The 19,904-nt window shown below is 40.0% G+C and overlaps 1 protein-coding gene across 2 annotated transcripts in view; it reads left to right on the top strand.

Annotated features, from left to right (window-relative positions):
* The window catches only part of Tpk1 (thiamin pyrophosphokinase 1), a 378,286-nt gene that overhangs the window by 39,823 nt on the left and 318,559 nt on the right, over positions 1–19,904 (top strand). For both annotated transcript variants that reach the window (NM_001134994.1, XM_087659205.1), the window contains 1 exon segment: positions 16,984–17,055. In NM_001134994.1, coding sequence (NP_001128466.1) covers positions 16,984–17,055 — 72 coding nt within the window.

Genomic DNA, 19,904 nt, shown 5'->3' with positions numbered 1-19,904 from the left:
TGGTTTCAGTCTTGGGGTCAGTCTGGTATAGAATCTTAACTCGTTCCATATCTGAAGTTCTTGTTGGAACTCTAGGTTTGAGACTCCTAGGAAATCCCATATTGGTTCAGTGGGTGTGGTAGGTGATAGGTTCTCAAGCAGGGGAAGGGGCCAGATTCTGGAGATCTCTCAAGCAGGATTCACAAGTCAACTCTATGATGGGTATCAGAAGCAGAACTAGGGGTATTCTGGCCATAGCTGTAGATAGCAGTGAGTGCAAAGGTGCTGACAGGCTTGGAGCAGGGGCTGAATTGGATTATGTTTTGGGGTCTATGTATGTTGCCAGCCAAGTGGACAGGCAGCCAGAGCTATAAAATGGTAGTCCAGATGGAGTGGGTTGGGTTGGTCCTGAGAAGCTTTCATTTAGCTTTTCCACATATTTCTAAGAGAAATTTCACAGATATCCTAAAATAGGACATCAGCCGAATTATGAAAGGGAAGCCTAGAGGCTGTGCAGAAAGACTTTGATAGGAAATAGTCTGGCTTTGTACAGCAGCTAGCTAATGTTACCTCAGGCAAGTAACTTTTCTTTTTAAGCCTTACTCTTCTCTGTGCTCAAATAGAAAATAATAATAGGATTCCCCTATGATTTTTAGGGGTCATATGCCTCTACAGTACTTCATTGGGTAAGTTTGTGTTTTTATTCTCGTGTTTACTGATGACTGACTGAACCTCTGCACTGCTCCAAGCACTAGGATACATCAGAGAATCGAGTTTCTCCTATTGAGTTTTCTTATTATGGTGTTACTTATTACTGGATACATAGTAATGTATGAGTAATTAATGTATAGCAAATAGTTTATATAACAGTGGGCTACAGTGTAATAAAGGAGCAGTTTTTTTTTCTTGATTTGAGGCAACCAGTGAGGAAATGGTTCTAATTACATCCTCACTGGTCCCTGTCTTGTGGCTTCTCTTCATCAGCGCTCAGAGGGAATCGGTTCCTGGATAGATGATAGCTTACTGTGTTGGTACTTAGAATTCCATTGCTAATGTATAAGTCCTTGGGTTTTGTGTACTCCAGAGCAGACATAATTGTTTTCTTCAGACTTCATTCATAGTCTTATAAGAATTATAAGCTTGTTTTAGGGATTTATAATTTCAGAAGCTCTTATGCTGACTCATAATGTTCAAGTACATGAGCTGATAAACTAGAAGTTAAGAATTGTTTCATTTTGATATAAATTAAAGTACACCTTAACTTTACTTTAACAATAAGGCAAGACAGATTTAAAATGAAATAAATTATTTGAGTCTTTCAGTTGAAATGAGGGCAAGAGGTGACTGGTGATCATTACTAAAAGTGGATAAACTGTATTTTGCTGTGTGGTTAATATCCTTCTCACTAAGTTTTTCTGCCACCTTTAAGCCTGTGAACAATTCAGTGTATTGGAGTGTGGGCGGGTGTATCCCTTTGCATACTGTACTTCCTCATTTGAGTACTCTCCTCCTTAAAGACACTAAAATGAGCTTCCTGGGAGCCATGTGGAGGCCATGTGGTCCTCTCTGTGGTCTCATTAAAGGTGGCACATTGAGTGTGCTTGTGTTCAGTCTTTTACACACTGAACCCATGTATTTCACTGGATCCAAAATATCAATCTTTATATCACCAGCCTTGTTATGACCTCACTGGGGAATGATGGCTTTCAAATGATAACAGTCTTTGCTAATAGCTGATGTTTTAACAGGATACCTTTAGCTACAAGCTTCAAATTATTTATTAACCTTACTACAACTCATAAATACTCATGATGCTGGTGTGGCCTAGTAGCATGCGTACCTTAAATATCAGCTGTAATTGCCTCTGTGGTCCCACTAATGTAAGTTGCCCCATTAGTTTTTGCAGCACAAGAAAAAATGGAACCTTAACTAAGCAGTCAGTGCTGAAATGCTAAGCACATCTGGATGCATTCAGATGGTGAAATGTGCAAAAACTTTCATTTTCAAGTTTGTGAATAGAGTCGCATCATGTCTTCTAATAACTCCGAGAAACCCTTTGAAGGCTCACTTTGTATATATTTTCCTTTTCTTCATATGTTTTTGGCAGATGTTGTACTAAGTAGTAATAGTACAAGTAGTCAGGTAGCAGGGTGATTACATGGAGAATATACCATAAAACAAAGAAGAGATATGTTGAAAAATAGTGAACCTTATTATTCATAAAAATTATAAGTGATTATTTCATTTTACTGAAAAAAACCTCCAGTGTCTCTGTGTGGTCCTGTGGTCCTTCTATTGGCCTTGGATCATTTCAGGTATGTGTGGATGGAGGGGTAGTGATGAGACAGAGTTCAGATGGAAGGCTTCCATGTACTGGCAACCAGTGGGAGTTTTTATAATTAACCTTCCCTGAAAGTCTTAAGAGTACTTTACTCTTCTCCCTAGAGATCCAGTGTGTGACTTTATAAGAATGTCATGGACAGAAATAGAATTTAGTCTATAGCTGACTCAGAACTGGACCATTTGATTCTCCAAGGGAAGAATTCCAAAATGAACCTGCCCTAACTTGCCATCCATCTTTCTTCCCTGTTTATCTTGCTACCTATTTTAAGGTTGATCCCATTCCTACACAGTATAGTGTTGTTTATAGACAAGTTTGTAATGGACAAAAGTCTTAAAGCCTAATTGGAAAAGGGTTGAGAATACAGTAAGATTAAGACAGTTTTGTTGACTGCTCCCAAACCCCGTGGGAGAGAGAGGTCACCACCAAGACAGGTGGGCACTCCTGAGACTGCAGAGCTGAAGAGACCACCAACACTGCCCACCCCTGCCCACATCCCTGGCCCAAGAGGAAACTGTATACGGCCTCTGGAGCAGGAAATCCGCTGTATCTGAGACACCGCTGGAATCTGAAAGGACCGACCAAATAAACAGTCCTCTGCACCCAAATCCCGTGGAAGGGAGAGATAAACCTTCAGAGAGGCAGATACGCCTGGGCAACCAGAAGAGACTACACTCTGCCCACATCCCTGACTCCAGAGGAAAACGGCAAACGTCATCTGGAACTCTGGGGCACGGAAGCTCCCTGGAAAGGGCGGCGCAGATCTTCCTGGTTGCTGCCAACGCGGAGAGCTCATAAGCAACACCCCACGAGCAAACTTGAGCCTTGGGACCACAGGTAAGACAAACCTTCCAGCTCCAAGCGACCTGCCTGGTGAACTCAAGACACAGGCCCACAGGAACAGCTGAAGACCTGTAGATAGGAAAAACTACACGCCCGAAAGCAGAACACTCTGTCCCCATAACTGGCTGAAAGAAAACAGGAAAACAGGTCTACAGCACTCGTGACACACAGGCTTATAGGACAGTCTAGCCACTGTCAGAAATAGCAGAACAAAGTAACACTAGAGATAATCTGATGGCGAGAGGCAAGCGCAGGAACCCAAGCAACAGAAACCAAGACTACATGGCATCATCGCGCCCAATTCACCCACCAAAGCAAACACAGAATATCCAAACACACCAGAAAAGCAAGATCTAGTTTCAAAATCATATTTGATCATGATTCTGGAGGACTTCAAGAAAGACATGAAGAACTCCCTTAGAGAAACACAGGAAAACATAAATAAACAAGTAGAAGCCTTAAGAGACGAATCACAAAAATCCCTGAAAGAATCCCAGGAAAACATAAATAAACAAGTAGAAGCCTATAGAGAGGAATCACAAAAATCCCTGAAAGAATTCCAGGAAAACACAATCAAACAATTGAAGGAATTAAAAATGGAAATAGAAGCAATCAAGAAAGAACACATGGAAACAATCCTGGATATAGAAAACCAAAGGAAGATACAAGGAGCCGTAGATATAAGCATCACCAACAGAATACAAGGGATAGAAGAGAGAATCTCAGGAGCAGAAGATTCCATAGAAATCATCGACTCAACAGTCAAAGATAATGTAAAGCAGAAAAGGCTACTGGTCCAAAACATACAGGAAATCCAGGACTCAATGAGAAGATCAAACCTAAGGATAACAGGTATAGAAGAGAGTGAAGACCTCAGCTCAAAGGACCAGTAAATATCTTCAACAAAATCATAGAAGAAAACTTCCCTAACCTAAAAAAAGAGATACCCATAGGAATACAAGAAGCCTACAGAACTCCAAATAGATTGGACCAGAAAAGAAACACCTCCCTCCACACAAGAGTCAAAACACCAAATGCACAAAATAAAGAAAGAATATTAAAAGCAGTAAGGGAAAAAGGTCAAGTAACATATAAAGGCAGACCTATCAGAATCACACCAGACTTTTCGCCAGAGACTATGAAAGCCAGAAGATCCTGGACAGATGTCATACAGACCCTAAGAGAACACAAATGCCAGCCCAGGTTACTGTATCCTGCAAAACTCTCAATTAAAATAAATGGAGAAACCAAGATATTCCATGACAAAACCAAATTTACACAATATCTTTCTACAAATCCAGCACTACAAAGGATAATAAATGGTAAAGCCCAACACAAAGAGGCAAGCTACACCCTAGAAAAAGCAAGAAACTAATCGTCTTGGCAACAAAACAAAGAGAAGAAAAACACAGGAACATAACCTCACATCCAAATATGAACATAACAGGAAGCAATAATCACTATTCCTTAATCTCTCTCAACATCAATGGCCTCAACTCCCCAATAAAAAGACATAGATTAACAAACTGGATACGCAACGAGGACCCTGCATTCTGCTGCCTACAGGAAACACACCTCAGAGACAAAGACAGACACTACCTCAGAGTGAAAGGCTGGAAAACAACTTTCCAAGCAAATGGTCAGAAGAAGCAAGCTGGAGTAGCCATTCTAATATCAAATAAAATCAATTTTCAACTAAAAGTCATCAAAAAAGATAAGGAAGGACACTTCATATTCATCAAAGGAAAAATCCACCAAGATGAACTCTCAATCCTAAATATCTATGCCCCAAATGCAAGGGCACCTACATACGTAAAAGAAACCTTACTAAAGCTAAAAGCTCATTACACCTCACACAATAATCGTAGGAGATTTCAACACTCCACTCTCATCAATGGACAGATCATGGAAACAGAAATTAAACAGAGACGTAAACAGATTAAGAAAAGTCATGAACCAAATGGACTTAACAGATTTTTGTAAAACATTCTATTCTAAAGCAAAAGGATATACCTTCTTCTCAGCTCCTTATGGTACTTTCTCCAAAATTGACCATATACTTGGTCAAAAAACGGGCCTCAACAGGTACAGAAAGATAGAAATAATCCCATGCGTGCTATCAGACCACCAAGGCCTAAAACTGGTCTTCAATAACAATAAGGGAAGAATGCCCACATATACGTGGAAGTTGAACAATGCTCTACTCAATGATAACCTGGTCAAGGAAGAAATAAAGAAAGAAATTAAAGAATTTTTAGAATTTAATGAAAATGAAGGTAAAACCTACCCAAACTTATGAGACACAGTGAAAGCTGTGCTAAGAGGAAAACTCATAGCCCTGAGTGCCTGCAGAAATAAACAGGAGAGAGCATATGTCAGCAGCTTGACAGCACACCTAAAAGCTCTAGAACAAAAAGAAGCAAATACACCCAGGAGGAGTAGAAGGCAGGGAATAATCAAACTCAGAGCTGAAATCGGCCAGGTAGAAAGAAAAAGGACCATAGAAAGAATCAACAGAACCAAAAGTTGGTTCTTTGAGAAAGTCAACAAGATAGATAAACCCTTAGCCAGACTAACCAGAGGACACAGAGAGTTTTTCCAAATCAACAAAATCAGAAATGAAAAGGGAAACATAACTACAGATTCAGAGGAAATTCAAAAAATCATCAGATCTTACTATAAAAGCCTATATTCAACAAAACTTGAAAATCTGCAGGAAATGGACAATTTCCTAGACAGATACAGGTACCGAAGTTAAATCAGGAACAGATAAACCAGTTAAACAACCCCATAACTCTTAAGGAAATAGAAGCAGTCATTAAAGGTCTCCCAACCAAAAAGAGCCCAGGTCCAGACGGGTTTAGTGCAGAATTCTATCAGACCTTCATTGAAGACCTCATACCAATACTATCCAAACTATTCCACAAAATTGAAACAGATGGAGCGCTACCGAACTCCTTCTATGAAGCCACAATTACTCTTATACCTAAACCACACAAAGACCCAACAAAGAAAGAGAACTTCAGACCAATTTCTCTTATGAATATTGACGGAAAAATACTCAATAAAATTCTGGCTAACCGAATCCAAGAGCACATCAAAACAATCATCCACCATGATCACGTAGGCTTCATTCCAGGCATGCAGGGAAGGTTTAATATATGGAAAACCATCAACGTGAGCCATTATATGAACAAACTGAAAGAACAAAACCACATGATAATTTCATTAGATGCTGAAAAAGCATTTGACAAAATTCAACACCCCTTCATGATAAAAGTCCTGGAAAGAATAGGAATTCAAGGCCCATACCTAAACATAGTAAAAGCCATATACACCAAACCAGTTGCTAACATTAAATTAAATGGAGAGAAACTTGAAGCAATCCCACTAAAATCAGGGACTAGACAAGGCTGCCCACTCTCGCCCTACTTATTCAGTATAGTTCTTGAAGTTCTAGCCAGAGCAATCAGACAACAAAAGGAGGTCAAGGGGATATAGATCGGAAAAGAAGAAGTCACAATATCACTATTTGCAGATGATATGATAGTATATTTAAGTGATCCCAAAAGTTCCACCAGAGAACTACTAAAGCTGATAAACAACTTCAGCAAACTGGCTGGGTATAAAATTAACTCAAATAAATCAGTAGCCTTCCTCTACACAAAAGAGAAACAAGCCGAGAAAGAAATTAGGGGAATGACACCCTTTATAATAAACCCAAATAATTTAAAGTACCTTGGTGTGACTTTAACTAAGCAAGTAAAAGATCTGTACAATAAGAACTTCAAGACCCTGAAGAAAGAAATTGAAGAAGACCTCAGAAGATGGAAAGATCTCCCATGCTTATGGATTGGCAGGATTAATATAATAAAAATGGCCATTTTACCAAAAGCGATCTACAGATTCAGTGCAATCCCCATCAAAATACCAATCCAATTCTTCAAAGAGTTAGACAGAACAATTTGCAAATTCATCTGGAATAACAAAAAACCCAAGATAGCTAAAACTATTCTCAACAATAAAAGGACTTCAGGGGGAATCACTATCCCTGAACTCAAGCAATATTACAGAGCAATAGTGATAAAAACTGCATGGTATTGGTACAGAGACAGACAGATAGACCAATGGAACAGAATTGAAGACCCAGAAATGAACCCACACACCTATGGGCACCTGATTTTTGACAAAGGAGCCAAAACCATCCGATGGAAAAAAGATAGCATTTTCAGCAAATGGTGCTGGTTCAACTGGAGGTCAACATGTAGAAGAATGCAGATCGATCCATGCTTATCACCCTGTACAAAGCTTAAGTCCAAGTGGATCAAGGACCTCCACATCAAACCAGATACACTCAAACTAATAGAAGAAAAACTAGGGAAGCATCTGGAACACATGGGCACTGGAAAAAATTTCCTGAACAAAACACCAATGGCTTAAGCTCTAAGATCAAGAATCAACAAATGGGATCTCTTAAAACTGCAAAGCTTCTATAAGGCAAAGGACACTGTGGTTAGGACAAGACAGCAACCAACAGATTGGGAAAAGATCTTTACCAATCCTACAACAGATAGAGGGCTTATATCCAAAACATACAAAGACCTCAAGAAGGTAGACCGCAGGGAGTCAAATAACCCTATTCAAAAATGGGGTTCAGAACTAAACAAAGAATTTACAGGTGACGAATGCCGAATGGCTGAGAAACACCTAATGAAATGTTCAACATCTTTAGTCATAAGGGAAATGCAAATCAAAACAACCCTGAGATTTCACCTCACACCAGTGAGAATGGCTAAGATCAAAAACTTAGGTGACAACAAATGCTGGCGAGGATGTGGAGAAAGAGGAACACTCCTCCATTGTTGGTGGGATTGCAGACTGGTAAAACCATTCTGGAAATCAGTCTGGAAGTTCCTCAGAAAATTGGAAATTGAACTGCCTGAGGATCCAGCTATACCTCTCTTGGGCATATACCCACAAGGTGCCCCAACACATAAAAAAGACACGTGCTCCACTATGATCATAGCAGCCTTATTTATAATAGCCAGAAAGTGGAAAGAACCCAGATGCCATTCAACAGAGGAATGGATACAGAAAATGTGGTTCATCTACACAATGGAATATTACTCAGCTATCAAAAACAATGCCTTTATGAAATTCATAGGCAAATGGTTGGAACTGGAAAATATCATCCTGAGTGAGGTAACCGTATCACAGAAAAACACACATGGTATGCACTCATTGATAAGTGGTATTAGCCCAAATGCTTGAATTACCTTTGATGCATAGAACACATGAAACCCAAGACAGATGATCAAAATGTGAATGCTTCACTCCTTCTTTAAAAGGGGGAACAGGAATACCCTTGGCAGGGAATAGAGAGGCAAAGATTAAAACAGAGACTGAAGGAACACCCATTCAGAGCCTGCCCTACATGTGGCCCATACATATACAGCCACCCATTAGACAAGATGGATGAAGCAAAGAAGTGCAGGCGGACAGGAGCCGGATGTAGATTGCTCCTGAGAGACACAGCCAGAATACAGCAAATACAGAGGCGAATGCCAGCAGCAAACCACTGAACTGAGAATAGGACCCCCGTTGAAGGAATCCGAGAAAGAACTGGAAGAGCTTGAAGGGGCTCGAGATCCCTTATGAACAACAATGCCAAGCAACTAGAGCTTCCAGGGACTAAGCCACTACCTAAAGATTATACATGGACTGACCCTGGACTCTGACCTCATAGGTAGCAATGAATATCCTAGTAAGATCACCAGTGGAAGGGCAAGCCCTTAGTCCTGCTAAGATTGAACCCCCAGTGAAAGTGATTGTTGGGGGGAGGGCGGCTATGGGGGCAGTGTGGGGTGGGGAACACCCACAAAGAAGGTGAGGGGGAGGGATTAGGGGGATTTTTGCCTGGAAAAGGGAAAGTGAATAACATTCGAAATGTAAATAAGAAATACTCAAGTTAATAAAAAGAAAAAAAGAATTTAAAAAAAGACAGTTTTGTTTGTTGCACATGCACATTTTTAGTTTTAGTTAGTGTTTTAGCAGGACAGTTAACAGCACCATGAGAAAGGGGCATTTCACATTCATGTTAGAAACAGTTCACCTTTTCCCAGGTCCTAGGCTGCTTTTTGAAGACAACAGGAATTACCATCTTACACTTTATTATGTCTAAAGGTTATAAAATGTTGAGGGAGAAGTAACTCATTAACACAGATGAGGATCTAATGCAAGGGGAGCTTGTAAGTTATTGTCCTCAGGTTTGGAACCTAACTAGGACTGTGCTGGGGAGAAAACTACATCTGGAGAGGGTTTGCTTCCTCAGTGTTGCCAGAGCTCTTTATGCATTCAGTTAGCTCTCCATTATGATGGTCCAGAGTATTATAAGGTCAGAGATGTTAAAAATAATCCCCAAGTATCCGAAAGGCATATAGCTAATGAGAGACACGGCTGAGACCTAAGTGATTGCAGACCCCGTGTTCTTTTTTGTTTGTTTATTTTCAACACAGAGATTTTTTTCTTTGTTTGTTTGTGTATCCCAAGCTGTCATGGAATTTACTTTATAGACCAGGCTAGTCTTGAATTTAGCAATCTGTTTAGCTCTAAACCAAGTATTGGGATTTAAGGTGGCACCTGGCCAGCCCCATATGCACATTCAGTGAAGTGTTCTGAAGTTTATTCAAGACAGAAGAGAAACTGGGAATGAGCACATGAGGTAAAGGTGCCTAGTGTCCATCAAATGGTAGGCAGCTGCTGGAGTGGAGCTGGAGTAGTCTGGAAGCCTAATACCTGACATGGCCTGTCACAGGGGACGTTGCATTCAGTGCTCAGCTCAGCTTTAGGTCTGTATTACTGAGCAGCTACTGTGGGCCAGGCAGCCCACTGGGCGCTAGGAATGAGAAATGAGCACGTGCACTTACATTTGAATGAATGCTAACTCTAATGATGCTGGTGATTTTCGTTGTAATTTTCTGCTTTTGTTTCTTTGCTTATAAGATACTTTTAAAGCCAGTCTTTCTTTATGCAAACTTTCATACTTTTAAAATATCTTCAGTTTCAAGTATGTTTAAATATATACACTTTGGTCTAATTATATTTGTGAATATTCATTTGGTAACTGGATCCTTGGGTAGTAGCATTGAGAGGTGAGCATTTGAGGAAATGTTTGTGTTCTCATGGGTACCGATGTCACTATAGAATGGCCTCCTAGAGTGGATTTGCCCCATTTGGCCATGTAATACAATGGTGATTATCTCTCACTTTTCTACCTCTCACCAGGGGAGAAGAGAGTAGCAGGGAGTCTGAGACACCAGATTCCAGATGCTGGCACCTTGCTCATATTCTTCCAGCCACAGGTTAACTCAGAAACCTATTGTGACTGTGACATTAATAAAATACACTTTAGTTCTGGTCTTCCAGCATTATGCATGTGATTCTTTATACATGAACTAGGTAATCAGAATTCACCCACCATTCAGACTCCTGAATTTTTGCCTGCACAAATTCTTGTTTAGAGAAATTGGTCATGAAACACTATGATTTTATCTAGAAGTGCTTTGAGCTCATAGCAGTATGGAATGTAATTGATGCCAATTAAAGGACTGTTGGAAATACTGTGACACTATAACTACTCATTGTTTCTTTTCCCTTTTCTCTCAAACTGAATGTCTCAATTGTTGTAAGTATTTCCAACTTCACTTCGTTTGATCATATTTTAATTATAAATGTTGAAATGACTTTCGAGTAAAATGATTTTTAAGAAACACTTTAAATGAAAGACACATTCTCTATTAAATAAGTACTTATTTTCCGTGGTGTTGTGTAACCCTAGAAGCTTTGGAGGGTATCTATCTGCTAAATTGTCCTCACTAAAGCTTAACAACACCAAATAGAATGCCTAGAAAAAGAATTGTCTTCTGATTCATGAGTCTGGTTTGCCTATCTTTTTTCTACTGTTCGTGAATGGGAGTGTGTGTGTGTGTGTGTGTGTGTGTGTGTGTGTGTTGGGCTAGAAATGGTTGGGATATAGGAGTGGCTATCTCTGTGCTTGGTTAATAAGCACATTCTAAATTCATATAACTTTTGTCTTTAGGAAATCTTCAGAACTGATTTTTCAAGTATGAAGAATATTTTGGACCCAGCTGTCAACACATCAAAACTGATGTGATGGGCCATAATTTCTTAGGACTTTATGATGAGCCCTTAGGGTTATGGCATTTTGTCCACAGTTTGCTGGAGAATGATTGATTTTCTTGAGTGACAGGAAACATGGTTTATTACGGTTGAGGTTATTGAGGCAAGGGACCATTGATGGAGTTTTGAATTCTATCAGCACTTCAAGAGATGCCAGTATGCTTACATGAAGAGTTAAGCCTCATTCATTTCAGTTATACAGTGAAAATATTTACTGGAAACAAGAATTTACTAGTCACTTCAAAAGTAAAAAAGAAAGTATTCCTTAGGTAGCCTTCTACTTACTGTCTGTCTGTCTGTCTGTCTGTCTATCTATCTATCTATCTATCTATCTATCTATCTATCTATCTATCTATCTATCCATTCATTCCAGATTTTATTTCTCTCCTGGTTCAGTCTCCCCTCCTGACAGTTCCACATTCCATACCTCCTCTCCACCTCCCTACCCCCAGTCTCCATAAGAATGTCCACACTCCACCCACGCCACCAGACCTCTAAACATCCTGGGGCCTCCAGTCTCTTGAGGGTTAGGTGCATCTTCTCTGACTGAACCCAGACCCAGGAGTCCTCTGCTGTATATGTGTTGAAGGCCTCATTTCAGCTGGTATATGCTGCCTGGTTGGTGATCCAGTGTCTGAGAGATCTTGGGGGTCCAGGTTAATTGAGAATGCTGGTCCTCCTACAGGGTTGCTCTCCTCCTCAGCTTCCTCTAGCTTTTCCCTTATGCAATCAGAGGGATCAGCAGCTCCTGTTCATTGGTTGGGTGTACATATCTGCATCTGATTTTCAGCTGCTTGTTGGGTCTTTTGGAGGGCAGTCATGATAGGTCCTGTTTTGTGAATGCCTTGTAGCCTCAGTAATGGTGTCAGGTCTTGGGGCCTCCCCTTGTGTGGGATCCCATTTTGAGCCTGTCGCTGGACCTGCTTTTCCTCAGGCTCTTCTTCATTTCCATCCATGCATTTCTTTCAGATAGGAAGAATTATGAGTCTGTGACATAGCAAACCCCATCCTCACTTGTGCTCTGTCTTTCTGCTGGAGATGGGTTCAGTAAGTTCCTTCTCCCCATTGTAGGGCATTTCATCTAGGGTCTCCCTCTTTGAGTCCTGGGGGTCTCTCACCTCCCAGGTCTCTGGTATATTCTAGAGCGTCATCCCAACCTCCTTCCTTCTGAGCTCGCCTGTTTCCATTCTTTCTGCTGGCCCTCAGGGCTTCTGTCCATTTCCCCTACCCAATACCAGATCATGTTTTCCTCTTTGCTCACCCCATATCCTTTCTGTCACCTGTCCCTCCCTCCCTCCCCTCAGACCCAAAAGGACATGCATGGTATGTTCTCACTAATAAGTGGATATTAGCCAAAAAAAAAAAAAGTACAGAATACCCAAGATACAGTCCACAGAACTCAAAAAGGCCAACAAGCTGAAGGGCCCAAGTGAGGACACCTCAGTCCCACTTGGAAGGGAGAAGAAAGCAGCCACAGGGGTTGGGGTGGGAAGCCTTCTACTTTCATACAAGAAGATTCGGTACTTTGCCAGCTTATGCCCTCTTCATCCTGCTTCCTACACAGCAGAATCTTACTAGTCATAACATGTTACATACATTCATAGCCTATATGGATTCTTGGGAAAATGTATTCATTTGTTTCGTCTGTAGTGGCATTCAGTTTACAGTAGCTAAACACGGTCAGGGTAATTTCTGTTGCATCATGGGAGATAATGCTTTCAAATGGAAATTGATTTAAACCTTTTCAGATCTGTTTACACTTTCAACCTGAACACTGAGTGATAATAACCAGCTATATGGCCAGATTTATGGGACCGAATGCATGTTATATGGATTCCTGGATTTCTTAAGTAGGTGTTAAAGATAAACATATATTTAGCTTAAAAAGTCAATGTGTTCTCAATGGAAATATCTCCTAGCTCTTACTGAATAGCTGGTCTTCTGTGCCTTATCTCTGGCTCTGTTAGATAGTTGTGAGATGTAGTGAGGGGAGCACCACTTAGCTGTGTGAAAGCAGGATGAGTGCTCATCGCTCTTTCCTGGTATCCTCTAGAAATATTTTATGCACTATTCATTTAATTGGGCTGCTCAGGACTGCAGGATGTAGACAAAACTATTGCTTTTAGAAGGAAGAACTTTTATTCTTTAAGGAATTATATTAGGGAAGCAGCCAAAGGACAGAATATGGACAAATTGGACAGAGTCATTACTTATTAAAGAAAGTATGTGGAACTAATTTATTAATGTGGGTGTAAAGTCTATGTGGGAAGCGCTACTCATCAGATATTGAGTGCTTAATGCTTATATATCCTTGTTCTAGGTAATGGTTCAGCAGCCTGTGTTCTGGCATAGGCAACCTTTATAAAAACAGTGAGTGAATATTTTGTGGATGAATTTATTAGGAAGAACAAGGCAGGTTCAGAGTGCAGGCAAATATGTGGTAGTTATTAGCATTTTAAATAGATGGAACAAGAGACTTCTTGGTGACTCATGTACAGGACTGTAGGGGATAGTATGAATGACAAAGTAGGATCAACCTGTTATCTACTCTGCTCTGAGACTGAGATGTCTTGGGCAAGATGAAACGGAATTGTTAGCTATTGGACTTTATAATACATGGCCACTCTTGGCTTTGGCAATGGTTGTTTCAGATGTTGGGATATAAACATCTTTTTAAAATTACTTTTGCTGAGGACTTTGCATTCGGGTGGCTGCTGGAGGTGAGAGAGCATAGAGTGACTATCATTATTATCAATACCAAGGCACTTTAGGAATGGAAGGGTAACTATTTTTATTATGTAAGAGGAGCACACCATCACTTCACTCTTGGGGGAGGGCAGGTATGATATTTCCAGAAGTGTTTATACTGCTCTTTGTTATTTTTCTTTTATTTGATCTGTCAATTCTTCATAGTCTATTAGTAATTCAATTATTTAATAGACTTTTGTATAGAATAGTAGTTCAGAGCTTTTTCATAGTTATGCTTCATCTACATGTAATTTAATTTTCTCAGACAACAGGTCTTAAGAACAATTAAGCTACTTCTACCCACTACTTAAGGAAGCAGCACTGTTAGGTGGGGGAAAGAGGGCAGTCTTACTGGCACAGTTATAAAGAGACAGATGGGAGAGAGAGAGAGAGAGAGAGAGAGAGAGAGAGAGAGAGAGAGAGAGAGAGAGAACAAGGCTGACACAGGTGGAGACAGAGTAAGCTAGAGAATGAGAAGGAGCCAGGTTACAACATATTGCCAAAGTTAGTGTGAGGCCAAGAAGAACAATTCAGTCAGAATCTGAAGGAAGCCAATCTGAATAAATCAGCTTGGAGAGGAGCTTGGAGAACAGCTGAGCTGATCAGCCCAGCCAGAATCGAGAAAAGAGCTAGGAAGGGTGAGCTTATTCAGCAGAATGTCTGAGGTTGAAAACATTCTAGACTTAGATAAGGTTGTATGGAGGACAGAAGCTTCTAGGGCTAGGCCTGTTAGCAAACAGAGATGACAAATACATCAGGCAAATAAAATATACTTTTACTGCCCCTGTCCCTCCCTCCCTTCTCCTCTGACTATGTTTGTCTTCATCTGTCAGTATAATTTGATTGTTTGGTGTAAGCCTCAACAGTTTGATGCTATCACCTAAGTGGTTGATTTACCTTGCAGCTTCTTTGGTACCTGTCAACAAAATTATAATTAAAGTCTGCATTCTCATATATCTGCATTTTTAAATTTTATGTGTATGTATATTTTGTTCACTGAGGTCATCAGAGTTAATGAACTTCCACATTGGTTCTGGGAAATGGACCCTGGTCCTCTGTAAGAGTAGCAAATGTTCCTCTTTGCTGAGCCTTCTCTCCAGCCCCATTGAGGACAGCTCTTTCAGTACTGGTCCACAATTGTTATCTTTGTTTTTGACTTTCTGACAGGTCTGTCTCACTAGGTGCCTCTGGCAAGCCTGGTTTTTACTCTGTAGACCAGACTTCTGCCTTATCCTCCTGTCTCTGTGTGCTCAGTGCTGGAATTAAAGATACGTGCCACCACATTTGGTTGCACTTTAAGTATGTATATAAAATATTGAGGAAAACAGAAGTTAAAATAAAAGGTTGTAATAAGTATTATCAACCCTGTTATTGGGCCAGCGGATGGCTCCTGTGTAAGGGCACTTGTGGTCAAATCCTGTGGTCTGAGTTAAATCCTAGGAGTCTACATGCCAGAAGCATCCTGACTCCCTCAAATTATCCTCTGACCTCTGACTAGATACCATACCCTACATTATACATGAATGAATAGCTACGCAACTAAACAAATGTAATTTTGAAGGAAATTGTTAAAATAAAGTGATGTCATTATTTGCAGTAGTTATGAGCCACCTTAGTAGATGCTGGCAAAGTTCTTTGCAAAAGCAGTTAAGTGCTCTTAACCACTGAACATTTCAACTCATTCTTAGTTCCTGCCCTTCCTAAGTACCTCAAATTCAATTTCAATGACATGGTAAATGTTACTGTTAAAATCTGTAATATTATTGTTAATTTCCTACATCATTAAGATATTTTCCAGTTTTTTACTTTTAACTTTTAAACTTTTTTTTGAGATTATAGTATAATTCCATTTTTTCTCCTTTCCCATCTTCTCTCTGAATCCTCCTATACCCTACAACTTTCTTTCAAATTCATGGCATCTGGTATCTGGCATTCTTCATATATTGTTGAATGCAATCTTAGTATTATCAGCATCTTCTTGCACATATAGCCTGTAAGCTTACTTTTCTTTGTATCCCCAGTGCATGCATGTAGTTAGTAATAAGATTTGTTGTGCACGATGACAGCCTTTCATTACCTTATCCTTTTCTGTTTCTAGTAGTGCAAAGGCTTACTACGTGGCTTTTATCACCAAGCAATCATTTGGTTTCTATATCTGAGGAGTGCTTGAAGTAAGCTGACAGATTCCTAACAGCTGCACTGCATTTTTGTTGCAGTATATACAGTTCACCATGGGAAGTTCAGAGGCGATTCATTTTTGAGTCCCATCTCAGCTTCAGAAACTTGTTTCTTCTTGAACTTGGCATGTTTTCCCTTACAAAACAATTCAGAAAATAACATTCACCATGACTTTGTAGAGTGTTGTTTGAAAGAGTCATAAACATTCTCGTAGGGTTTTTGAGAATGCACATGTAGTTTTATATTAGAAAGTTCAAAGTAGGGTGGGATGTACTAAAAAAAATAATAACACGAATGAGTAGGAATTAATGTGATATATTTATTACCCCTTCTCCCCTGAGTCACACCACCAAGTTCCAAAAATGATAGGGTGGCCTAACACCAGATGCTAGGGGAGTCCGTCATAGCAGTGGTAGAAATTTTTTAAGGTTGAGAATTCATATTCATATCATGTAAAAAAGTTTACTTTTACTACAAACTACTTTCATGATACTTTTCTCAGAGAAATGATGTGAGAGACAGATATTCTGAACAAAGTGAGTCCCACTGACATGATGTCTTTACAAAGGGAGGTATATGAGAGTAACTGCCCTTGCAGTCTAGCACTATGTACATGGAGCTTACGATATAGACCCTGATGATGGGTGGGGCTCAGTTCCTCTAGGTGTATGATTTACCTTTTCCTTTTCCTTTAGGAGACTTGAAATTCTGCCTTGTGGTTCTTAATCAGACTTTGGATCCACATTTTCGGCATCTTTGGAGAAAAGGTAATATTAATTAACATTTCATTGTCTTTGCGAATGAATAATGGTACTGGCATATACGTTGGAACCTAACTGAAACAGTAAAGGTCCTAGTTTGCACCTTATTCTGGGAGCTAGCCAGAGTGTCTTGCTTTAGTGGATTCCTTCTACAGTGAACAAGATTTCAATAGCTTCATGTCTGACATAAACCAGCTGCTCAGAAAATGAAAACTCCTCCAGAAAATGAAAACTTGTTTATAAAAAAATCAAAGTATGTATGCATCTATGTATGTTTGTATTTATGGTATAATTCTTGGCTTTCTGGTGTCTGACCACTTTAAGAACCAAGTACCTTTACCAATCTGAAACAAGATTCTGATCCAGTAAACAGCTCAATTTGTTTGTAGTCTACATTTCTACGTTGTTCTTGCAGATGAAGGCAGTGTGGAAGAGGTTGATGTTAATGTGAGGGATCTTGGAAATGTAGGTTAACATAGAGCAAGGGGGATAGAGGATCATAGCCTGGGTTCTCAGCTAGTTTATAATGTCTCTACGCCACTGTCCCTGTCACCAAAGATCCCTCATGCCCAGTAGCTTTTGTACAATAACTTCTGTGGTTGTAAAGCCTTGTGAGAACAGAGATCTAGGTTGGAAGCAGTAATGTTAAACTAAGGCAGACCGTGTAAAATGTTTTGCATTGTGTAAATCTTATAATTAACTAACGATGCCATGCCCAAAGCTTCCATTACATACATCCTAACTTCATTTTAGAGAAGTTTAGAGAAAAAAATCCTATTTTGAAAATTTAATTTATTTTATGTCTGTTCTTTAAAGATTTAGTTGATGTTTATGACATTTAGTTTAAGTACTCCTGGGAAGGATGGCACAAAGAATCTTTACCTTTTCTGTTTGGTTCTCCTGAAATTTTCTGGTTCTTCAGGGGGTCCCTCTGTCATATCTGATGCATTTAACTCTGGAAGGGGTCCAGACCCGAATTGCCTTTTCTATAAACACAAACATAAACCCTTTCTCCCAAATTAGCACATCCTTCAGCCAGTAACCAGAAAGACCTTAGTTTGACCTCTCTCCCAGAGCAATAAAATAACCTAAAAACTCAAAATTACCCCTATTTTGATAATTAAAACAATTCAAAACAAATGAAGTAAGCTAAACAAATACTGTATGAGCCTGTTTGAAGCTCTTTGTGATCTGTCATGTCAGGAGCTTTAACCCAAAATTCCTGTTGAACCTGTGTTTGAAGAATATAGTTATCCTGAAAGAACCCCCCCTTTTTACCTAGAATATTTTATTTTCACACAATCTCCCTGTATGTTTTCTTGATAGGCTGTAGCCTTTCTGCCAACAGCAGAGGTCCCAGCACCTCTGGCCCCAACTCTTGTATTAGTTCTGAGCTGTGGGGAGAATTTCCCATTCTTAAAGATAGAAGAAAAATTAAACCAAACTTACAATTCTATCCTATGATTACCTGCTTGTAGGAAGCAGGCAGCTTTTACTTGGCTCTGTGGCTGGAGCCACTTTCCTGTCTTTTCTTTGTTTAAGGTTCCCATGCTTTAAGTCACCATGCGACTCCTCTTGCTGAGAAACCCCCTCTCCCTTCCTTTCAGACCTGCTTTACTGCTTCTGAATCCATCTGAGAATCCTAAATTCTCACCTACCCCGTTGGACATTATCTGTTGTGTGTAATTTTTTGGAGCATACTTCCCTTTCCTGGTCTCCTTTCTCTGAGATCATGCTGCTGCTGGGTCTGCTTCCATTGTTACTGCTTGTGCCCCACCAACCTGCCACTCCTGCAGCTGGCCCTGCCACTGCCAACAACAGCCCTGTCTCACCCAGCTCCCAGTAGCCCCGTGAAAGGAAAACACTGGAGACTTTATTTTAAAACTGATCAGATAACTCAAAGGGTGGGCGAAGAATGTCTTGCCCTATTCTCCATGGCCTCCATCATTGGCTGCGGAGGCCACAAACAGTTGGTGACCTGAGAAATCTACATGTCTGCAGCTCCTCTGCTGTTCTCCATCTTGTCTGACTCCAATATCATCCTTCCTTCTCTTCCTGTCCTGCCCGGAAGTCCTGCCTTCTCTTTTGCCCAGTGATTGGCTTCTTCTGTCTTTGTTTAGCCAATCAACAATTAGAGAAACTTCCCCCACAAAAGGGTCATTGAATTATGAAACTTTTTAGAATTTTTTTTAAAAATGAATTTTCTTTTTTATAACTCATGAAATTTTGATGAATGTTTTAAAAATAAGTACCTAGTTGTCTCAGTATTGTGTAGATTCCATTTATTCAACAATTAAAAATAAATATTTAGGTAGATGAATAGAAATGGCCAAACAAAACAAAGCAATATGAGACAAGAATATACAGAAGTACTCTGGAGTTTGTGTTGTGTTCGCCATTTACTGCTGGATATGTGGTTAAGTGTGGCTAAAATATGCAGTGAAATTCTGTTGGCAAAAGCTTAATTTTACTTTGTGAGCAGGTACCAATGGGGATATAGCTTTGTGGCTAGGTATGGAAGCTCACGTCTGCATCTCCCTCTCAGCGCTTGGACCCTATCTGGCTTAAACTTGTGCAGGCCCTATGCATGCTTTCAATTAAAAAATAAAATATATCATTTCTTCCATTTCTTTTTCTACCTACGACCACTGCCACGCCAATTTCCCATCAAATTCATGGGCATTTTTTTCTTTATTGGTATATATTGATCCTGGCCCACTCTACTGGACACTGTGGTGTCCTTGGGCCATTGCCACAACTGTCTCCATGCCAATGAGACCTTATTTTAGATCCTAGTAGCCTTTCTACATTCTGGCTGTCTTCCTGTCCAGACACCCAAGCTTCTTCTGTCCAGG

This window comes from Rattus norvegicus, chromosome 4 (genome assembly GCF_021556685.1).
Source record: "Rattus norvegicus strain SHRSP/BbbUtx chromosome 4, alternate assembly SHRSP_T2T, whole genome shotgun sequence".
Taxonomy (NCBI): Eukaryota; Metazoa; Chordata; class Mammalia; order Rodentia; family Muridae; genus Rattus; species Rattus norvegicus.
This window is presented reverse-complemented; position numbering and strand designations above follow the sequence as displayed.